We start from the raw sequence: 22,047 nt of genomic DNA, 5'->3' as shown, positions 1-22,047 counted from the left end.
AAAATATTTTAGTTATTATTAACTAAAACCTGTTGGTAGGAAAACATGATACAAAGGATCACCTGTCTATATAGGCCACCCTATAATTATGGACCTTTAATCATTCAATTTGTGAAATAATATATTCACTTGGAAACGAGCCATTTTAGGATGCTGCCTGATCTTTTGTTCCTTGTGTGTTTTAAGTTCACAGGTTTTTCACAAAACATTTTTTTTATCAAATGTAATATTTTCTGAACTATAAAACTTTCATTTCATTTGTCTTACGTCCCACCACCCACAGTTACATTCATTCCGTCCAGTAAATGAATATCAGAAAAAATATATATACTTGCATTAATGTGATGAAAATAATATTTATATGAAATGGACATGAAAGACACTTAAATACTGGCATGTAAACTGGAGAAAAAAATGTATGCCTTTGGTTACAAGTGATTTTATACAATACTAACTACATCTTGATTAAGATACCCATATGTGAACAAACACCTGCAAATACTTATTAAAAACAGAACTCAAACAACTAGACTGTCACTGAAACCCATAGCATGTGCAGATACGTCCTTTTTCATGCACTCTTAACAGTGCCACCCGAAATCGAAACGGACATCAGCACCGTATGTCGTTTCAGTTCCCAAGTTACATCTAACACGACTAAATACTTTCACTCCGCTATCTACAGTAATAAAAAAGACAATGGAATCTCTAATTTACACACATGTGCACCAAATCGACATATAAATTGGCAGTTTATACGATACAGCATACACGATATACACATCTATTATCTTACAATGAAAAAATACAAGTTATTCCATTTGCCAAGTGACTTGTCCTATAAAAATAACTCTTCCAAAGTCACACTATTTGCATCTCCACACGGGGAACCTGATTTTAAAATCTAGACTGGCGTGGAATACCAATTAGAAAAATCACAGATATTATATATTATATCTACATTTGATGCTCTTGCTAAAATACAATTGAATAATGCACTGATAAAAAGGTTACACTATTAAATATAAAACTTTAAGACAAATTCCCAATCAACAATATACACAAAGATATATAATAAGAATAATAATATATATATAAATTGAAAAAGCAAACAACTGATAGCAGTCCTAACAGCAAACACCTGCTAATGTTAATTGAAATATAACTACTTAATTAGCAAAACTAACAATAACCACCTAAAAAAAAAAATAATAATAATAAATTCAAACCACTAAACCATTCAGATCAAATCTTGAATATTAAATATGAATATTAATTAATAATAAGCTAAGTAACACAAATGAAAAGTACCAAACCGAAGTGATGCATAGTGAACATACAGCACTGTAGCCAACAAACAGCCAGCGAGTCGACGGTCAAGGTCACCACCTCAGCTATACAATCCAGACAAGACATGTACGCACTCACACACGAAAAATAAGAACCACTTCAAAGAGACAGATCAGACGACACACGTAGTCAACACCGAGTCATTATTTTGTGTATTGCCCACATATTGCCCGGACGCGCATCAGCTGCCTGGGGTAACATCACAGGTATCTGGGTTATATATATATTTATTTATTTAAAAAACCCACACAAAAAAACCCTTATTCTTCTTTCTGCTTTACAACTTAAAATAACAAAATCTGAATGCAAACTTATTTCATGATCACAATATTATTATTAAACAGCATCAAAAATGTCTTTTCTTTATAAAAAAAAAAACCGATTATCGATTCCATCCAAACTATTTATTACTCATTTCATCTAGTTCATTTTTTGTTACTTTCAACTAATGATATACATGTATAAATATATCGTAATATTATTAACAATTACATCCTGAATAATATTGGCACTTGTAGACGTTGTCCGCAGGGTCTAGCCGGCGAAATACTGGTACTGCCTGGCCTTGATTGGGCTCAGCTGGTATGTGGTGTAGATGCCGCCGGTCGACGAGTTCAGGTAGTTGCGGGCGGCGTACTGCGGGTGGATCTGTGTGTGGAACGTCTGGATGCTTGACGTGTGCAGCACAGGATGCATGTGTGCCGGCAACGGGTGCGTAGTGTACTGCACGTGGCGTGGACTCTGGTGGGCAGGGGGAGGGGCCACTGTGGGCGAGAACGGGCCGTACTGACCCCCCACCCCCACCCCCACCCCCGCTGGGATCGTCATCTGGGGCTGCTGGTGGGCGGGCACGATGTAGTGGTGGATGGGACTTCCCTGCAAGGCCGCCGACCGCCGGTACTCCCTGCAGAACACAAACAGAGAGTGTATATGTGTACAGGTGTTTAAGTGCATGCTCTCAAGAATATTAATACCACGTTATTTTAACTAATAAAAACGTATTGGTCCAGGTCACTCTTTGACAAGACAATAATTTGCTGAACAGAATGGATGGATGGATGGATGATGGATATACAGTTGGGTGGTTGGATGGATGGGTGGTTGGTTGGATGGGTGGATGGGTGGATGGATGGATGGATGGATGGATGGATGGAGAAATGAATGAATGAATGCATGGATTGATGGAGAAATGAATGAATGAATGAATGCATGGATGAATGGATGGAGAAATGAATGAATGAATGAATAAATGCATGGATGGGTGGATGGAGAAATGAATGTAGCTGACCATCAGTACTCTGGAGAACACAACAACTGTACAGGTTTTTAGAGCATGCTCAAGAATTTTAATGCCACACACAGTTAACTAGACCGAAATTATGAAAGCCATTATTGACTTACACAATGCTTTAACATATGCGTCAACAAAAACAGGCTTCGTAAAATTTGGCCCATATTGGCTAAGGTGACTGTTTACAGATCATTGATTTGCTTTAACAGAATGAATTGGTTGGATGGATGGATGGATGGATGGATGGATGGTTGGTTGAACGGACGGACGGATGGGTGGGTGGATGGGTGATTGGATGGTTGGGTGGGTGTGTGAATAAACACACTCAGCATAAAAAAAACCTATCACCTACTGTGTAAAGGAAAATGCGAGTGATGATCCAACAAATTGATATTATAGGAAATACTTCCCAAGAAAAAGCATGATAATACAAAATGTTGGAATAAGTCTTAAAACTTTATAATTTAGTTTTCAAAATTCATTTTCCAACAGTAGAACAAATGTCATGTTGTGGAATAAAGTGCCGATGGTCCAGTCAATTTATACACAATAAAAATAACAACTAATACCTGTGAATTTCAACCTGTGAGCCCGAGTTCAAGAGAACAGGCTGACCGATCTGAACACTGGCTTGAACCGGTGAGAGCTGGCTGACGCTGGCCGCGGCCTGGTGGTGCTGGATGAAGTTCAGGTTGCTTGGTCTGTGTCGGTGACTGGACGTCTGGATCAGCCCGCCACTGGCAGCCTGGGCGCTGAACTTGATGATGGGGTTGGCCACCGACCGAACAGTGGGCGAAACGTAGGCAAGCTTCCCTTGTGCCGCTGCCGTCGACACCTCTATCTCCAGCGGAGGCAGCCTGATCTCCGGTTTGGGACTCCGCACTCGGAGCTTGTTGTCGTGCGCAAACACATCTTGTGGAATGTTGGTGGCCATGTACGGGGATACTTTAGCTTGCTCCCGGGGTTTGCGGGAGGCGTCGGACATGTGTGGGGGAACGTAGGCCATGGTTGTCGACAAGGAGGTGCAGCCCGAAGCACCCGCCGCCTGGCTCCCGTACAGACAATTGGCGTGACTTGTTGCTCCTCCTCCGGTCAGGTCTTCGTGTTTGATGGGTGTGAACGTTACCTTCTTCTTGCCAGATGCAGAGCCGCTCTCGTCATTATCAGACTCATGGCCATCCGGGACACTTACGCAACTCATGTTTCGGCGACAGTGGCCAATTCCTGAAACATATAATTTACCATTACAATAAAAAAAAAATTGGGGGGGGGGGAAGGAGGGAGGGAAGAGGGAGAGACACGTGCACACATGCAATTTAGAAATTGTTATTTATCTCTGGTTCATTCAGAACTATTAAATTGTGGGTAGGGAGATGAAATAGTTTTTCTTGAATACCCCCCGCCCCGCCATCTCTCTCTGCCTTATTTTTCAGACGTAACAGTATTTTCTTCTTATGCTTCAGTGTTCGAGATTAAAATTTGTGGCCAGTATCCCAGTTGGATACTAACATTTCAAAATCTGGTATCCCACCTGAGAATTTAGTATTATATGGTATCCCAGTGGGATACTGGGTTCTTGAAGTGTGGTATCCAAAATTAAATTCTGGTATCCCCGGGATATCGGGATACCATTAATCTCGAACACTGTGCTTGTATCATTAAAAACAGAGAAATATCAAAACTATATGGTTTTTGCTATTTTCGCTTACCGAAAACCTCAGAAGGTGACTGTCCACTACTGCCACTGCTGTGAACCACGGTTTGCAGACGCGAATGCCGACTCTGTCCACCATGTCGAGAACTACAGAAAAAACCACAATCATTCTGAGAATACTGATCAAACAATACGTGTCCCCTTCCGGACACAAAACATTTTTGGAAACAAAATTGCCATGGATGAACCGGTCCACCAACGGCAATTTAAACCCTGCCCTCTGCAATTTAAAAAAGAAGACATTTTCAGCAAATAAATAAGACTGAATGGTTATTTTGCTGTATGTTGACCTATTTTAATGCATTAATGTTATATACTGGCAGATAATGTACACCAGGTGAAAACATTTTGCCATCATTGAGGCACTTCACTAACGGCACTTTTAAACAGAAATATTGTTTTGGCGACTGTCAGGAATATTGTCATTCACGAAAATAAATCACTACTTGCAGAAAATGGGAGGGCCTTTTAACCTTTAGACTACTGGATTAATTTTTAACAAAAACCACGTTGAGTGGGTACAAGTTTATAATTTTTACTCACATATATTCACTTAATTGTTTTATAAATACATGAAATAAAGTTCATATATGAATCGGTAAGTATTATTTTCGTGGGGTTTTTGTAATTTTTATTATTTTTAGATCTGTTAATGGTGATTAAAATTAGGCAAAAAAAAAAAAAAAAGTTGCGTTTACTTACGGGCATTTGTGGCCAGTTGTCTAGTATTTATGTCCATTATTCCCGATAACAGAGGTTTTCTGCCACCATTTTTTTTATTGCAATATTTGTTAATTTTCGTTGTTGGTAAAACGATCAAATTTATTATCAAATTAGCTGTCACAATCAGCTATCGATCACTGAAAATTACCGCGACATGCCGCCATTGTTGTCAAGCGAAAATACTTGCCAAAAACCACTTTTTGAACTCAAAATTTCAAGGTATTATCAATTGAAAAAATCAAAACAAAAGCCACCATTTTGAAAAAAAATCTTTTTTCTTTTATTATATTTCCATTTCCTGTGAGCGTCGTGTGCAAAACGGCGGGAAATATGAATTGGGAAATGCACTGTCGGGCGAGATATCTCGCCTGCAGTACTCAGAAGGTTAAGATTGATTATCTTGGGGCAGCTTCATTCCTAAAATAAATTGGATTTGTCAAGCGCAAAGGAAAGCTGCGAGGAAAGTGCCCGAAGATTTTGAAAAACAGAAGGAAGAGTTCATTGCAGCAGTAGGGAAGAAAGTAAAGTAAAAAAATCTCACCAGAATAAGTGATAAACTTCGACCAGACTGGTATTAAGATCGTTCCTGTATCCCAATCGGTAGTATTACATTGAGGGACAAACGAGAAGTCATCATGTTACTAGGCAGTAAAGCAGCTGGCGATCTTTTACCACTGCACGTCACTTACAAAGGCCTTATGGAAAAGTGCCATCCACATTTCAACTTTTCCGAAGATTAGCACTGGACCCACACAGCCAATCAGTGGATTAATGAAGATAGCATGCTTGATTATGTTGACAAAGTACTGGTTCCGTACATAAAGAGTGTGAAAAAAATTACTCGGTCTTCCGGCGCAGAAAACGTCAACAAAGACTTGCACATTGACTTGAGGATTAGTGTTCTAATAACAATTAATTCCCACTGGATTGTGAATTGTTTGGACTCCATTAAGAAAGACAAGGACTGTATCAGGCGTAGCTGGATAAAATCAGGTCTGTTTGATGTGTTATAAGACAATGACTGAATGAATCACTCGGTTGCAACAAGACGATGTTCTAACCGGTACGTGTGATTTCTGGTTAATTGAATGTGTTTTTCTGTTGTACTTTTACAAGTTTTCATGTTCTTTCTTTTATTTATTTTGCTTACGTTACCGGTATTTCACAAACATAAATGCATTATAAAATTAAATTATCGGTTGCCATTACGCATTTTTCACATTAGTTAGTCTCGTGTATTAACTTCCAGTTTTCCAATCCTTCACAGCAAGGTTGCACACAGGACCAAGTCTCACCTTCTAGACCGGCCGAGATGGTGCCCGGAGCTGTTCGCTTCGTCCTCGCTATCCGAACTGATGGTGATCACACTAACCGACGGGCTGGGCGTGTCCTGGATCACGATTGTGTGGCGGCGCTCATGGCCCGACGTGCCTGAGTGGGAGGCGTGTGACCTCAGTGACCCCGACCAGTCGGTGATCAGCAGGGTTTCCTCTTGGCTGAGCAGGTCTGCGTGCGGCGGTGTTCCTTCCTTCACGCGCTTCTTTACCGGGGAGAACTGGGTGGACGTCACTTCCTTCGTACTCCTGGAACACGACAGACAAGAACATCATACACAATTGGAATGGAAGTTTGAAATTCAGTGAAAACATGAAAACAATTATTATATTATATACTTTATTAAAGGAGATTATTTAAAAACAAAGAAACACAAGCAAATAATCTCATGGAATATTTTGTTTTCAAATTTTTTATCAGTGATATTTCTGGCTAATTGAAAATGGATTAGGAACTACTGTTTAATGTTTTAAAATTGTTTAGTGATCTCGAAGATTTGTGTATCGAATCTCAACATGATACTGAAGATTTGTGTATCAAATCTCAACATGATACTGAAGGTTTCCTGTAACATCATTCACTTGACTGAAAGAATTATTTTGGATTAAAATTTAGAAGAAATACAATTTATTTACTAAATACGTAGATAAAATCAATACCATACTATGCATCTAAACCACTTAATTTATAAAGCTTTAAAATGTCAAATATGAATGAGCATGACAGCCATTTACACACACAGACACACAATATTCAGTGGGTAATATTCAAGTATTTAAGCCATTTATAGGAAACCTACTGATATATAGAAAATAATAGACAAATTGTCTGTGAAATGAGGAAAATGTTTCCTTCATACCTCTGTTTGGTCTGGCGCTTGCTTGACTGCACCGAGCTCTGTCTACTTGACAAGCTGTAGGTCTGAGGAAGCATACCAATGTTACCAATATTCCCGATGTTCCAGTGACGAGAACTTGAATTCTGTAATTAACAAAAACATGTTCAATATTATCAGCAATTTTACTTACTGGCCTGTACTTCTCATTATGTGATTACTCACAGTGACTTGTCACACATGATTTTTTGTAGTAACTCTAATCGTATGTATATACTACTAATGTCGTTCAGATTTTGGTGTTCTTACAGTATGATTCAATCACATGTGACAAGTCAGGGCGACTAATTGCACAATGAGAACTTCTTTACTTTTATGGAGTTAAAAGTCTTGGACTGTTGGTCTATGTCTACACAAGTGTTATAAGCACACGGCCAGATCCATGATGCAATGATGGATATGACATGTCCCCAAAAAGCTAAATAATCTGTATGGTTTTTTTTAAACGGTACTGGGTTACTTTGAGCTTTACAAAGACAAAACAGTCTTCTGGTAGCATTAAAATCAGGAATTTTAGAAAATTCTGGGGATTTTTAACTTTGACAATGGCATTCCACTGTTTGATCAGTTTAAATTTTACCTCTTAAAAGTTAATGTTAAAAGGTCAAAGTTTGTTTTGTTTGACGACACCACTAGAGCACATTGATTTATTAATCATTGATCAGCTATTGGATGTCAAACATTTGGCAATTCTGACATATATTCTTATAGAAGAAACCCACTACATTTTTCCATTAGTAGCAAGGGATCTTTTATATGCAACATCCCACACAGGATATCACATACCACAGCCTTTGATACACAGTCGTGGTGCACTGGCTGGAACGAGAACTAGCCCAATGGGCGCCACCGATGGGGATCGATCATAGGCTTTACCAGTGGGCTACATCCCACTGCTGGTAAACGGTCAAATGCAAGAACACATGGCCAAGATGAGATTTATTTAGGACTGTTTGTGAGAAAATTACTGTTTGATGGCCAAGATGAGATTTATTTAGGACTGTTTGTGAGGAAAGTACTGTTTGATGGCCAAGATGAGATTTATTTAGGACTGTTTGTGAGGAAAGTACTGTTTGATGGCCAAGAGGAGATTTATTTAGGACTGTTTGTGAGGAAAGTACTGTTTGATGGCCAAGAGGAGATTTATTTAGGACTGTTTGTGAGGAAAGTACTGTTTGATGGCCAAGAGGAGATTTATTTAGGACTGTTTGTGAGGAAAGTACTGTTTGATGGCCAAGATGAGATTTATTTAGGACTGTTTGTGAGGAAAGTACTGTTTGATGGCCAATAGGAGATTTATTTAGGACTGTTTGTGAGGAAAATACTGTTTGATAGCCAAGAGGAGTTTTATTTAGGACTGTTTGTGAGAAAAGTACTGTTTGATGGCCAAGAGAAGATTTATTTAGGACTGGTTGTGAGAAAAGTACTACTTGTTTAAAGACACCTCATCATTATATTTTACACTACGACTAGTTGGTATTTAATATAGTTATTTTAAAATTTGGTTGAGAATAAAGAGAGGAAACCTGTTTCTGTAACATATGCTAGTCCTAACAAAGAAAAAAAATCAATGGCTTGTATAAAATTACATAGCATAGTGAAGTGATTCTATACTAAATTTATGACTGTTATATATCGATAAATTCACAACAAAATGACAAACAATTCTTATTATTATGAACAGCACAAGTTAAAACTATACATAATTCATAAATAAGTTTTTAACGTTCTTCCCATATCTGTTTTACATAATGACATAATTTTCTGAGGTTTTAGTTTAAAATCCTCCACTACGCTACACATTTTATGCAGTTTGTGAGAGTTGTACATCGATAAATTCATTTTAAAAAATGACCAACAGTTATATAATTACCAAATCATGAGCGTTTGCAGAGGGTGGGTTTTGGCAGACGAAACCTCCCTTGATTAAGTAAATTTGTTTCAATACTTTTTCTGGGGAAGCACCTTATAAACTTCGCTAGCAAGTTTAGCCCCCCCACTCTTCTAAAATTTATACACAAGAACCTGAACTCGCCATATTTAGTTCAAATACACATTAAATCAGCTTCTAATGTCCTTTCTATGACCTGTTTTAGGTAACGACGTTTCAGCTGGCATAACATCATTTTTCATTTATAACGTCATTTTTCTTTCTTTTTTAATCGAAGGGTAACCAATCTTCAGTTTTCCTTCAATGATGTCCAATAAGAACAGAGTAAATCGTATGACAGCGGATACGCACTATGGCTTATGATGTTTCATTCACGTGTATGAGAACTCGAAAATGCACAAAAAGGTATGCTGAGCTGAATATAAAAACTGATGTATTCACCATCCCCCTTTCAGTACATGAACTCACCATATTTAGTTCAAATACACATAAATCAGCTTCTAACGTCCTTTCCGTTGCCTCTTTTACGCAATGACGTTTCAGCTGGCATATCATTTTTCATTTATAACAATTTTTCTCTTTTTTTTCTTTTTTTTATCAAAGGGTAACTTTCAGTTTTCCTTCAATGATGTCCAATAAGAATAGAGTAAATCGTATGACAGCGGATACGCACTATGGCTTATGATGTTTCATTCATGAGTATGAGAATTTGAAAACACACAAAAAGGTATGTTGACCTAAACATGCTGCGGTGACCATCCCCTTTTCAGCTTCATTAAACGAGGTGAAACCACACACACATTTTCACAGCTTGCCACAATTTTAAGAGTCATACCAATGGCAACACAGCAGGTGGCGCGTCGAAGCCGTCCCCCACCATGATGGACTGCCTCCAGTTGTCCGGGGCCAGCGTTTCTGGGATCACCTGTGGCACTGCATGTTGAGACGTCAGACCAGGAATCTGTTGCCAGGAACCCATCAAAACCTGCCGACTACTAGGCCATGAGTTCACTGTCGCATTCTGTAACAAAAATATAAATAAACTTGTACGCAAACATTTAATACTTTTTTTTAGTGAAATATCTTCTCTTTTTTTTTAAATTATGCTCAATTTAGTGAAATATATTGATGAATAATATTAGTCCATAATGAAAGATTGATAATGTCACCACTCCTAAATTTTATCACACCTTCTGGAACTATACCTGGATACCTTGAACCAGCTTGTGTGCATAGCCTATAAAACAAACAATTGATGACTGGACCCGACTTCGAACATCACAAGAAGAATTTTGAGTTTTGATAGATCAGTTCTAAAATAACTATATCAAAATAATACAATAACAGAAAATTAGAAATACTTTTAAATAAAATATAAAACATTTAGTTTGTTTTTAATTTTTTTTTTTTTTTTATTATGTCAAAGCATTATAATGCAAATAAAAAGTTATACACTGCACAGGTTCATTTAGCAAAATTACCCACCACCCTTTCACTGTTTCTGCACCCAATGTGTATGTTTGTGCCCGGCTGTCGTTAAACATTCATTCATTGTTTCCATTTTTTGGTAATAATTGTTTACCTATTGCCAGAATCGTCAGCAACATTTAGTTGCGGTTTTTTAAAATTAATTTGGTAACTGTTCACGACTGTTTAATGCAAAATGCTTCTATAAATTGAATAGAAATGCTAAATAATTATCTTTTTTTAATGAACACTTGAAGCAAAAAATGTATATAAAGAAATAAACTTGGTGACTGTTAAGAATTTGCTGATTGACATAGCATGTTTAATAACTAGCATTTACATTTTCTTGTTTAGAATATTCTTGTTTTCTTGTTTAGAATATTCATTTCTATATACAAAGTGTTTCAGGCCTGGCAGTTTCTGCCAGAGGGTAAAACAGGTATAGCGCCATACACACATTTTTGGCAGAATGTTTTTTTTTTTTAAGTTAACCTTTTGACAAAATGACTCTCTTACCATTACTGTATGATTTAAAGTTAACCTTTTGACAAAATGACTCTCTTACCATTACTGTATGATTTAAAATTAACCTTTTGACAAAATGACTCTTACCATTACTGTATGATTTTAAGTTAACCTTTTGACAAAATGACTCTCTTACCATTACTGTATGATTTAAAGTTAACCTTTTGACAAAATGACTCTCTTACCATAACTGCATGATTTAAAGTTAACCTTTTGACAAAATGACTCTCTTACCATTACTGTATGATTTAAAGTTAACCTTTTGACAAAATGACTCTCTTACCATTACTGTATGATTTTAAGTTAACCTTTTGACAAAATGACTCTCTTACCATTACTGTATGATTTAAAGTTAACCTTTTGACAAAATGACTCTCTTACCATTACTGTATGATTTAAAGTTAACCTTTTGACAAAATGACTCTCTTACCATTACTGTATGATTTTAAGTTAACCTTTTGACAAAATGACTCTCTTACCATTACTGTATGATTTGCTTAACCATAACCCTAAACATAAGCCATTTCTTTCTGGGGGGAGGCTCCCATCAACCCATGTTGACTGTGGCTGCATTCAATTCCATAGCGCCATACCCAAAACTTTCTTTCTGGCAAAAATACAGCCTGGTGCTTATAAAACATAAGTCTACACTCGAGACCCTAACATACTCAGAGACACTAATGTCATGGCAACGCCATATAAGCTGTAAGCGTGTGATGTCATTAGAGATTGAGTCTGATTGAGTTTTATAAGCACGGGCCCTGGTCGACTAAGCCAAGACTAGATCTACTTCTCTATAATTTCATATATACAAGAAAATATACATTACAGTGTTTCTGCCAGAAAGAAATTTTGGGCATTACGCTATGGAATTGAATGCAACCACAGTCAAAGGGGGCAAGCCTTGAAATAAGCGGCCGGTCACAGTCATTGTCCGGTACAAATTTGTAACTTGTCAGTAACAATGTTCATTGCGCCAGTCACCATGCCCGAAGCTCGCGTTGTAGTAAAAGCCGGCTGTTTTGGAGTCGAATACACTTAATGTACCGATTAAAAAAAGAAATTGATTTATTTATAAAATTGACAGATTTATATGTCGCGTTGCACGCGTGCGGTTAGGATACAGCAATTGAAATCCATGATTTCTAAAATAATCTATCATGTAGCTCGCGGCTGGTTAGGATACAGCTTTACCAGAGGACATATATTAATGCATCATACACTAGTAAGTATGTAACAATAATAAATGTCATCATTTGGTGACTATTGCCTTAATTGCTGCATTGGTTATTTAGTAATTAAATATATCAATTATTAAACAACACAAAACAATTTATTTCATTTTTATTTACAATGTTTTGTGACATTGTGTCAGGTACACTAAAATGTTTTATTTCAAGGCTTGAGGGGGTATGGTGGGCCTTCCCCAGAAAGAAAATGTGTTAAAATAGGGTTGAAAAAAATCATACAGTAATAATAAGAGTAATTAAAAGGTTAACTTTTTTTTTTTACAATCTGCAAAAAAGGTTAGGTATGGCACCATACCCATTTTACCCTCTGGTAGAAAACCTGTATTAGGAAGAAAAATTAAGTTTGTATTAGGAAGTAACATGAAGTTATGTCAAACATTAGGACAAGCAGAAACACACTGAATATACAAGAAAACATATTCAACATGTAATGTTAGTTGTTAAAAAGGTTTTGTAAGACAAGAAATAGTTTAGAATGTCAGCAGACTCCGAACAGTACCATAAATATTAATTGAAAAATTGGTAGTTGCAAATAAAGGTAAAACAAAGGTTTGTTAATATTACTACTACTTTAGTGTCAGTCACTTTTCAAGCAAACCTAATCAAAGTGTGTTGCGCCAATATGAATATATTACATGTATTGCTAAGTAAGTGAATACAAGAGGAAAGTCTGCAAATAGTAAATAAAGCAAAAGAACTATCTAAAAAAAAAAACTAAGCATGCAATAAAAATAATGAAAATTATTTTTACAAGGTAATTAAAAATGAAAAATATATTATTTTTTAGCACTAGTTATGAATGAATGTGATTTTGTAAATCTAGTATCATATATATAAAGAGTACCTAAGTAGGGTTGGGTTTTTTTATTGGAGGGAATGGTTTAAATGCACTTATTTTTATGATAATCTTAGGTCTGAATTCACAAGGTGTGGATTTTTATGCAATTTATGATATTAACTTCAATAGTTATATTGAACAATTGTGAAAAGTTGATTACATGAGCCAAAAGCATTAAATAATATGATGAGAGTATACACTGTTAATAATGTGCTATTATCTTCAATAGGATTCCTGTGGGTGGGCAGCATAGGTTTTCATGCATAGACCCATGATTTCCCATGATATAGCCATATATACAAGATTTTTATATTCAATTCAAATTCAAAAGAAAAAAAGAAAAAAAAATAATATAACAATTTCATAACAATTTTCTTTTGACATTGCATACCACAGAAAAAAAATTCCCTAGCAGGTTAATCAATTGTTTTAAGTCATTAACAATAAGTTAGTAAAAAACATTGAAGCTAATAGAAGACTGATCAAAGAAGACAGCACAGGAAGGAGGTCTACAACGGCACTAAACTACAGCTACACAGACTACACAACACTACGGAACGGAGCGAGAGGTGAACTGTACGTACTGCCATCAGCACCTGTCTACCATTCTCAATCATGGTGACTGGGGTAAGGTGTTGTGTACCCACTGTCTGCTACAAATAAATAACACCAATGCAACAAAGCTATACCTACTGGCCTTTTCAAAATCTAGTGCCTTTCTCCATCACAATGTTTACCTATACACCCACTGATTATCTTCAATTAGCTAGTTTCTGTTCTTTTCAAATGTAATGTCATTCTGTTTATAATGTTTACCTATACCCCTACTGTTTTCTACAGTTAGCTAGTTAGTGTTCCTTTCAAATGTAATGTCTTTCTGTTTACAATGTTTACCTATACACTTACTGTTTTCTTCAATTAGCTATACCTACTGTTCTTTTCAAATGTAATGTCTTTCTGTTTACCATGTTTACCTATACACCTGTTTTCTTCAATTAGCTATACCTAGGCTTTCTGCCAGAGGGTAAGAAGGGTAAAATTATTTACCCTAAAATCTTGGAAATTAATGCGTACATTTTTGTAATTCTTAGAAAGATGTTGGTAAGAGTACTTCTTAAAAATTAGTCCAAGTCCATGGAATGCAGTGTCCAATTTCAAAACATTCAAACCCATAACCACCTAGTACAGGTACTTATGGTATGTTTTCTTTTTATCATGTACGCTCAAATTATTTTCTGGAAGAAAGACTATTATACCTACTGTCCTGTTTAAATGTAGTGTCTTTCTGTTTACAATGTTAACTTCTTGTTTTAAATGTTGTCTCTTTTTGTATACAATGTTAGAAATACCTACTCAGTGTTTTCTGCCAGAAAGACATTTTTTGGTATGGCGATATGAAACTGAATATTTACAATCAGTGTGCTAAATGCAACTGCAGTCGATACGGGATATGGGGGGCCTCCCCCACAAAGAAAATGGGTTAGGTTTACGGTTAGGGTTAAGAAAATCATACAGTATTTGTCAAAATGTCAACTAAAAAAAAATCTGCAACTTATTGTGGGTATGGCACCATACGCATTTTACCCCCTGGCAGAAACACTGAATTATAATTGCGGTTTTTGTTGTTTTTTCAAATGCAACGTCATTATGTATTTAATGTTTACTTTTTCTTTTTTAAAGCATTTTTTTAAAGAAAGTGTATAATTTGTAAAATTGAAATATATATTTGAATACTGTACGACAAACATCGAAGAAAATCTTTGAAAAGTAAATTAATATTTGAATACTTGTTAACTACAGTCAAGTTTAATAATTGAAGTTAGCGGAGATGGGGGCATGAGTAAAATAACTCCATGGTTATCAGGAAACATTACACATGACAAACATGGAATAAAAGTAAATTAGTATCTGAATAGTTGTTAACTACAGTTAAACAGTATGTCAAAGTTGGATGTTGGATGAAGAGAATTGAGTAGAGCAAGTGGAAGGTATCAGGTAACACCATCACGATGACAATTTCAGTTTTTTGGTATAGTGACAAAATATGTTGTTACTGTGTTTACTTGTAGTAATTACATAAAAAAACTAAATATGACGGCAACTTAATTTATAATACACTTACATGTATAAATATGTACATTTATTAACAAATTAAAAATGAAGATAAACAGACTATCTATCCCACCCAAAATGAAGATAAACTGACTACCCACCCCACCCTCCTTATACCAAAGTAAATGACATATTATCATATTATCTACTGTGATTTAAGAAAGAAATGGAAAGTGTTTACTCTTATTGGATTAAGAAATAAATACAAATGAGAATGGTAATTTTTTTGTTTACAACAGGTGTTTTTATGTGACCATCTACATCTGATTAATACTAATATGTAGACCCAGTGATTTTCCGCGATCGCAGAAAACCAGACGGAATTCACGGAATTCCCATTGTGAAACGGAATTACGAGTTTCCGCGAAGTTAAAAAAATTAATACCATTTTACTATTGCCACACACTGTAAAACTGACGATTGGCCCGTGTGCAGTACTATTGGCAAATGCGTAGTGTCGTATTTACCGGTGCTACATTCAGTCAGACCCAGCAGAAAAACGTAAACCAAATGGCCACGTTGGGAACTAAATATTTCGCGAACGTTAGCGAAACGTTTGCTGGCTGAACTTGGGACTGGTTCACTGCTTAGTCTGTTGCGCCTGCGCAGATGAGACAGGTTGGTTGTTTGTTTTTTGTGTGTTTTTTTCAGGAGTAAGTTCAGCCAGTGGTTTGTCGCTAACGTATGTCATGGAAGACTGATTCTTACGTTTTGTTAACACTAAGCCCCGTTGAATAAAACAGTGCACTCAACTGTTGAAAAATATGCTTTATGTAGTTGTTATAACTGTAACCTTTGCTCTGATTTTTCACTATTAATATGAAGGCCTACTTTGATTTAACAACAAATAGCGATGTATGTCGACACCAGTCAATTTTCGGACCCTTGTTTTGGTTTCGTACAAAGTAAATAAAACAGACCCAACAGTATTTTTTTTTTTTTATATGATATATTTGATAAAAGGTACTTCTAATTTTTTTTAATCTTTTAAAACTTAAAAATTTAATATTTTGTCAAGAATTATGAAAAAGTAAAAAAGTAAACAGCGTTGTCTGCCTGTTATGTTAATTTGTCACAGCTTGTGTTATTTAAATTGTTAATTAGGCCTATACGTTGTATTCTGAAACGGAATTTACTAAAATATGAAACGGAAAATAGTTTTTTTTTAAACGGAAAACCACTGGGTCTATAATATGTATTGAAGTTCAAGAGTGCAATATTTAAACTATTGCTTACTACATCCTCAATGTTAATTTGAACGATGTTTCATAATATATGTGAACATTATTAGTGAACTCTTTATTTAGCTGAACTTCTATATTAATAGAATCTATCACCGTTGTGAGGTACAGATAAGGCAGTTCCAACCAGAGGGACAAAATGTTTTTTTTGGAAAGGCCGAATTTTACGAGACCCTTACAAAAACATTTTGTCCCGAGGGTTGGAATTGCCTTATCTATACCTCACAACGGTGATTGATTCTTTTTCTTGCCAATTTAATTACAGTAGCAAAACATTATGTAAGCTACAATTTGTTTATTGTCGAACAATTCGTAAACATTTCACCTACAAACTAATTTAAAATATAGTCCACCTTATGCAACGACATAAAATTGTAACAATTTAACAATAAATATGAAGTTGAAATATTAATTTGTATAATTATTTTTAAAACAATGATACAACGTGAAATTGCAAACAGAATTCTGAAAACCACGAGTTGTGAGTTATTACGTCACACATATGTAGATATCGTCCAGCACCAGATGCTAGATATATTTATCTAGTACCAGGGTGCTAGACAGATTTCTCTAGCACTGTACAAAAGCTGGCTAATTCAGTCCAGTGAGCAAGACACTATACATTATGACACCTGTGCCAAGTTGCTAAACGTGTTTGGATTTTTTGCTAAACGTGTTTGGATCCCTTTTTTCTTGCGTAAGCATGGTTAAAACCCAAGATAAAATAAAGGACCAAAAAAAAAAGAGGAACCATTAGAATAGCACATGGAATGAACATGAGGCACTGCATTGGGGGACTAGTTAACAAAAAATAACAGAACATGTACTATCGACACGACGAGGTCTCTACCCACCTGACTAAGCAGCTGGGGCTGGATCTGTAGTGTTGGTGCTGCCTGGGTTACCATGGGAACAGCGTTTGGCCTGGTTGGAGAGTTCAAACCTGGAAAGATAACATCTACATACAGAGCTACCACATAGATCACGCTGCATCACAGTTGAGACAAAACCCTGAATCTATTGGAAGCCTCCATTTAAAAATAGACAAATCTGTAAAGGTCAACATGAAAAATGTATCTTTTGACTAAAATTACAATCCATCATTTTAACAGCAATACCAACCACTGTCAAATTTATCACCAATGGAAGGATTGCCAGTGTTAAATGCTCCGTTCAGTGTTCATTTTGAACCATTTGGTATACCTATTAAGTAGAAGCACTTTACTTTACAATACCTTTTATTATTTTATCAAAGTTTAAAACTGCATTTACTAAGGTAGTACTAAAAGTCTGTTTTAATTAACACCACCACTAAAACACTCATATATTAATCGTCTATTGTCAAACATCAAACATTTGGTCATTCTGATATATAGCTTCAGAGGAAACTTGCTATATTTTTCCATTAGCAGAAAGGAATCTTTTATATGCATCTTCACAGGACAAAAACGTAGCATGGCCTTTGATGTACAATTTGTGTGACACTAGTAGGAAAGGAAGGAAGGAACTGTTTTATTTAACGATGCACTCAACACATTTTATTTACGGTTATATGGCATCGGACATGGTTAAGGACCACACAGATATTGAGAGGAAACCTGCCATCATCATTTCATGGGCTACTCTTTTCGATTAGCAGCAAGGGATCTTTATATGCACCATTCCACAAACAAGATAGCACATACCACAGCCTTTGATATACCAGTCGTGGTGCACTGGCTGGAACGAGAAATAGCCCAATGGGCCCACCAATGGGGATCGATCCCAAACCATCATACATTAAGCAAGCGCTTTATCACTGGGCTATGTCCCGCCCCTCGCTGGTAGGGAGACCCTCCCCCCCCGCCCCTCGCTGGTAGGGAGACCCTCCCCCCGCCCCTCGCTGGTAGGGAGACCCTCCCCCCCGCCCCTCGCTGGTAGGGAGACCCTCCCCCGCCCCTCGCTGGTAGGGAGACCCGCCCTCACTGGTAGGGAGACCCAATCAGAGAATGGCACTCCTGAGGTGGTTCGATCCTACAATCAAATCAATTCAGGCTAACAATTTATCGATAAACATTGATCTGCTTAAAAACACAGAAAAAGTAGGTGGCAAAGACTAGCAATATAGCCAGCTCTTCACAGAAAATAAAAAGACTGTTTAATAAGGTAATAATAAAACATTTTTAAAAAATTGAAAAAGTAGGTTGCTTAGTTAACAATAATAAACAGCAATTTCCTCAGCCGTCATTTTTGTTTTGTTTTAAAGGTTGCTTTCTATTTGATAAATAAATAAATAATAATAATTAAAAGAAACTAACAGAAAAAGTAGGTGTCAGAGTTTGCAATAGTAAGCAGCAATTTAGTCAGCTGTCAATTTAAAAACCCCAATTCAAAATGAAAAGGCTGCTCTCTAATTGAGAAGGTGCAGGACACAGCCCACTGATAAATCACTCAACTGAGATGTGATCGATCTAGGAATGATCCCCATCAGTGGTCCATTCGGCTATTTCTCATTCCAACCTGAGCTCCACAACTGGTATATCAAAAGCCATCTATCTGATGGATCATATAAAAGATCCCTTGCTACTAATGGAAAAATATATAAGGATTCCTCTTTAAAAGTATATGAAAGAATTACCAAATGTTTGACACCCAATAGGCCCTAATTAATACATCAATATACTCTAGTGGCGTCGTTAAAAAACCCCCACTTTATTTGATAAAAACTGAACTCACCTGTAAGACCTGCTGGAATGACAAGAGATGGCATACACAGAGACTGTCTGAAAGGATCGGTGCGGGCGAACTGAGCCCCGCTGCACTGGGCCGTCACGGGCGGGTTCATCTGCTGCCCCACCGGCTGGGGTGGGTACGGAAGGTAGGTACCAGACTGCAACGAATACTGCAGGTAGGGGATCTCAGCGCTCTGGTGGTTTGGAGCAAGGTTCTGAAAGCCAATCAGAACAGGTTTTACTTTTTAATCTCAACTTGTGATAAATATTTAGAAATATAAAAAAAATAGAATCAAATATACTTGTTAAATTTAATATTAAGTCAAAAAACATAAATGACAGTGATAGTTACATCAAACCATTACATTCTGTTGATAAAAACAGTTAACAAAATGTTTCTTAAAGGGGAGTAACTCCTCAAGACAAAACAGTCTGGATTATATCCAACGAATGGATTATATCCAATATTTTATAAATTCACGTTTTTTCTTTGTTTTTGTTTTTTATCTTTACTCTTAATAGTTATTTTACGAACAGTCAACATGGTTCCATTTACATACATATATCAAATAATATAACACTGGCATGGATAAAACGAACAGTATTTGTTACATGTAGAAGAAAACGTATGCTTATTAAGATTTGAACATGAGGTACCTGTGAATGCAGTGCATTGATTTGGTTGTTGAAGGTTACTGTGAAGTTGCCATTTGATGATGGGACGACATTCGACATCATTCCACTTGGGTTGGAGTTCATATCGTACACCGATGTTCTCGACCGGCGACAGATTTCCATGGCCTGCACACTTTGCTTTGTTCTGAAACATACGTTTAACCTTGCTGAACAAACTATCAAAATCAGAACTAGGTTTTGTTCTGAAACATACATTTAACCTTGCTGAACAAACTATCAAAATCAGAACTAGGTTTTGTTCTGAAACATACATTTAACCTTGCTGAACAAACCTTGCTGAACAAACTATCAAAATCAGAACTAGGTTTTGTTCTGAAACATACATTTAACCTTGCTGAACAAACTATCAAAATCAGAACTAGGTTTTGTTCTGAAACATACATTTAACCTTGCTGAACAAACCTTGCTGAACAAACTATCAAAATCAGAACTAGGTTTTGTTCTGAAACATACATTTAACCTTGCTGAACAAACTATCAAAATCAGAACTAGGTTTTGTTCTGAAACATACATTTAACCTTGCTGAACAAACTATCAAAATCAGAACTAGGTTTTGTTCTGAAACATACATTTAACCTTGCTGAACAAACTATCAAAATCAGTACTAGGTTTTGTTCTGAAACATACATTTAACCTTGCTGAACAAACTATCAAAATCACTAGGTTTTTGAAAGCCATTAAAGTTTTCTTACAGAGCAATATTCAATATTTTATATTGTGGTCCAAAGAATTCTATTCTAACTGGAGTTATATAGCACTTGGGACAGAATTTTAAATGTCATTGGATTTTAATTGAGTCAAGAGCAAGAAAGTGAAAGAAAGAAAGAAATGTTTTATTTAACGACACACTCAACACATTTTATTTACGGTTATATGGCATCAGACATATGGTTAAGGACCACACAGATTTTGAGAGGAAACCCGCTGTCGCCACTACATGGGCTACTCTTCCAATTAGCAGCAAGGGATCTTTTATTTGCACTTCCCGCAGGCAGGATAGCACAAACCATGGCCTTTGTTGAACCAGTTATGGATCAATGGTCGGTGCAAGTGGCTTACACCTACCCATTGAGCCTTGCAGAGCACTCACTCAGGGTTTGGAGGCGGAATCTGGATTAAAAATCCCATGCCTCGACTGGGATCCGAACCAAGTACCTACCAGCCTGTAGACCGATGGCCTACCACGACGCCACCAAGGCAGGTAAGCAAGAAAGTGAAATATGACCAACCACCTTTTATGAGATGGGTCATCATATTGAACTTACACGTTACAGTGAACGTAGTCTATGAGATTGGTCACCACAATGAACTTACATGTTACAGTGAACGTAATCTATGAGATTGGTCACCACAATGACTTACATGTTACAGTGAACGTAGTCTATGAGATTGGTCACTACAATGAACTTACACGTTACAGTGAGCGTAATCTATGAGATGGGTCACCACAATGACTTACATGTTACAGTGAGCTACGGTAGTCTATGAGATGGGTCACCACAATGAACTTAGATGTTACAGTGAACGTAGTCTATGAGATGGGTCACCACAATGAACTTACACGTTACAGTGAACGTAGTCTATGAGATGGGTCACCACAATGAACTTACACGTTACAGTGAACGTAATCTATGAGATTGGTCACCACAATGAACTTACATGTTACAGTGAACATAGTCTATGAGATGGGTCATCACAATGAACTTGCATGTTACAGTGAGCGTAGTCTATGAGATTGGTCACCACAATGACTTACATGTTACAGTGAACGTAGTCTATGAGATGGGTCACCACAATTAACTTACATGTTACAGTGAACGTAGTCTATGAGATTGGTCACCACAATGAACTTACACGTTAGTGAACGTAGTCTATGAGATGGGTCACCACAATGAACTTACACGTTACAGTGAACGTAGTCTGAGATGGGTCACCACAATGACTTACATGTTACAGTGAAGGTAATCTATGAGATTGGTCACCACAATGAACTTACATGTTACAGTGA

At 36.6% G+C, this 22,047-nt stretch overlaps 1 protein-coding gene across 4 annotated transcripts in view; it reads right to left on the bottom strand.

Moving 5' to 3' along the window:
- Positions 1-431: 431 nt before the first annotated feature.
- The window catches only part of LOC121380918 (homeodomain-interacting protein kinase 2-like), a 55,512-nt gene continuing 33,896 nt past the window's right edge, over positions 432-22,047 (bottom strand). The window contains exons 7-16 of one of the 4 annotated variants that reach the window (XM_041509950.1): positions 20,001-20,163; positions 19,348-19,558; positions 17,487-17,590; positions 13,864-13,932; positions 10,035-10,220; positions 7,273-7,394; positions 6,374-6,661; positions 4,351-4,442; positions 3,211-3,865; positions 432-2,254 (exon numbers count right to left, since the gene is read on the bottom strand). In XM_041509950.1, the coding sequence (XP_041365884.1) occupies positions 1,885-2,254; positions 3,211-3,865; positions 4,351-4,442; positions 6,374-6,661; positions 7,273-7,394; positions 10,035-10,220; positions 13,864-13,932; positions 17,487-17,590; positions 19,348-19,558; positions 20,001-20,163 (2,260 nt within the window). In that variant the 3' untranslated portion in view covers positions 432-1,884. The remainder of the gene's footprint in view (positions 2,255-3,210; positions 3,866-4,350; positions 4,443-6,373; positions 6,662-7,272; positions 7,395-10,034; positions 10,221-13,863; positions 13,933-17,486; positions 17,591-19,347; positions 19,559-20,000; positions 20,164-22,047) is intronic. The other 3 variants (XM_041509951.1, XM_041509952.1, XM_041509953.1) reach the window with 3 other exon arrangements.

This window comes from Gigantopelta aegis, chromosome 9, assembly GCF_016097555.1.
Source record: "Gigantopelta aegis isolate Gae_Host chromosome 9, Gae_host_genome, whole genome shotgun sequence".
Lineage (NCBI taxonomy): Eukaryota > Metazoa > Mollusca > Gastropoda > Neomphalida > Peltospiridae > Gigantopelta > Gigantopelta aegis.
Note: the sequence above shows the minus strand (reverse complement) of the source record. Positions and strands in the feature narration are given on the sequence as shown.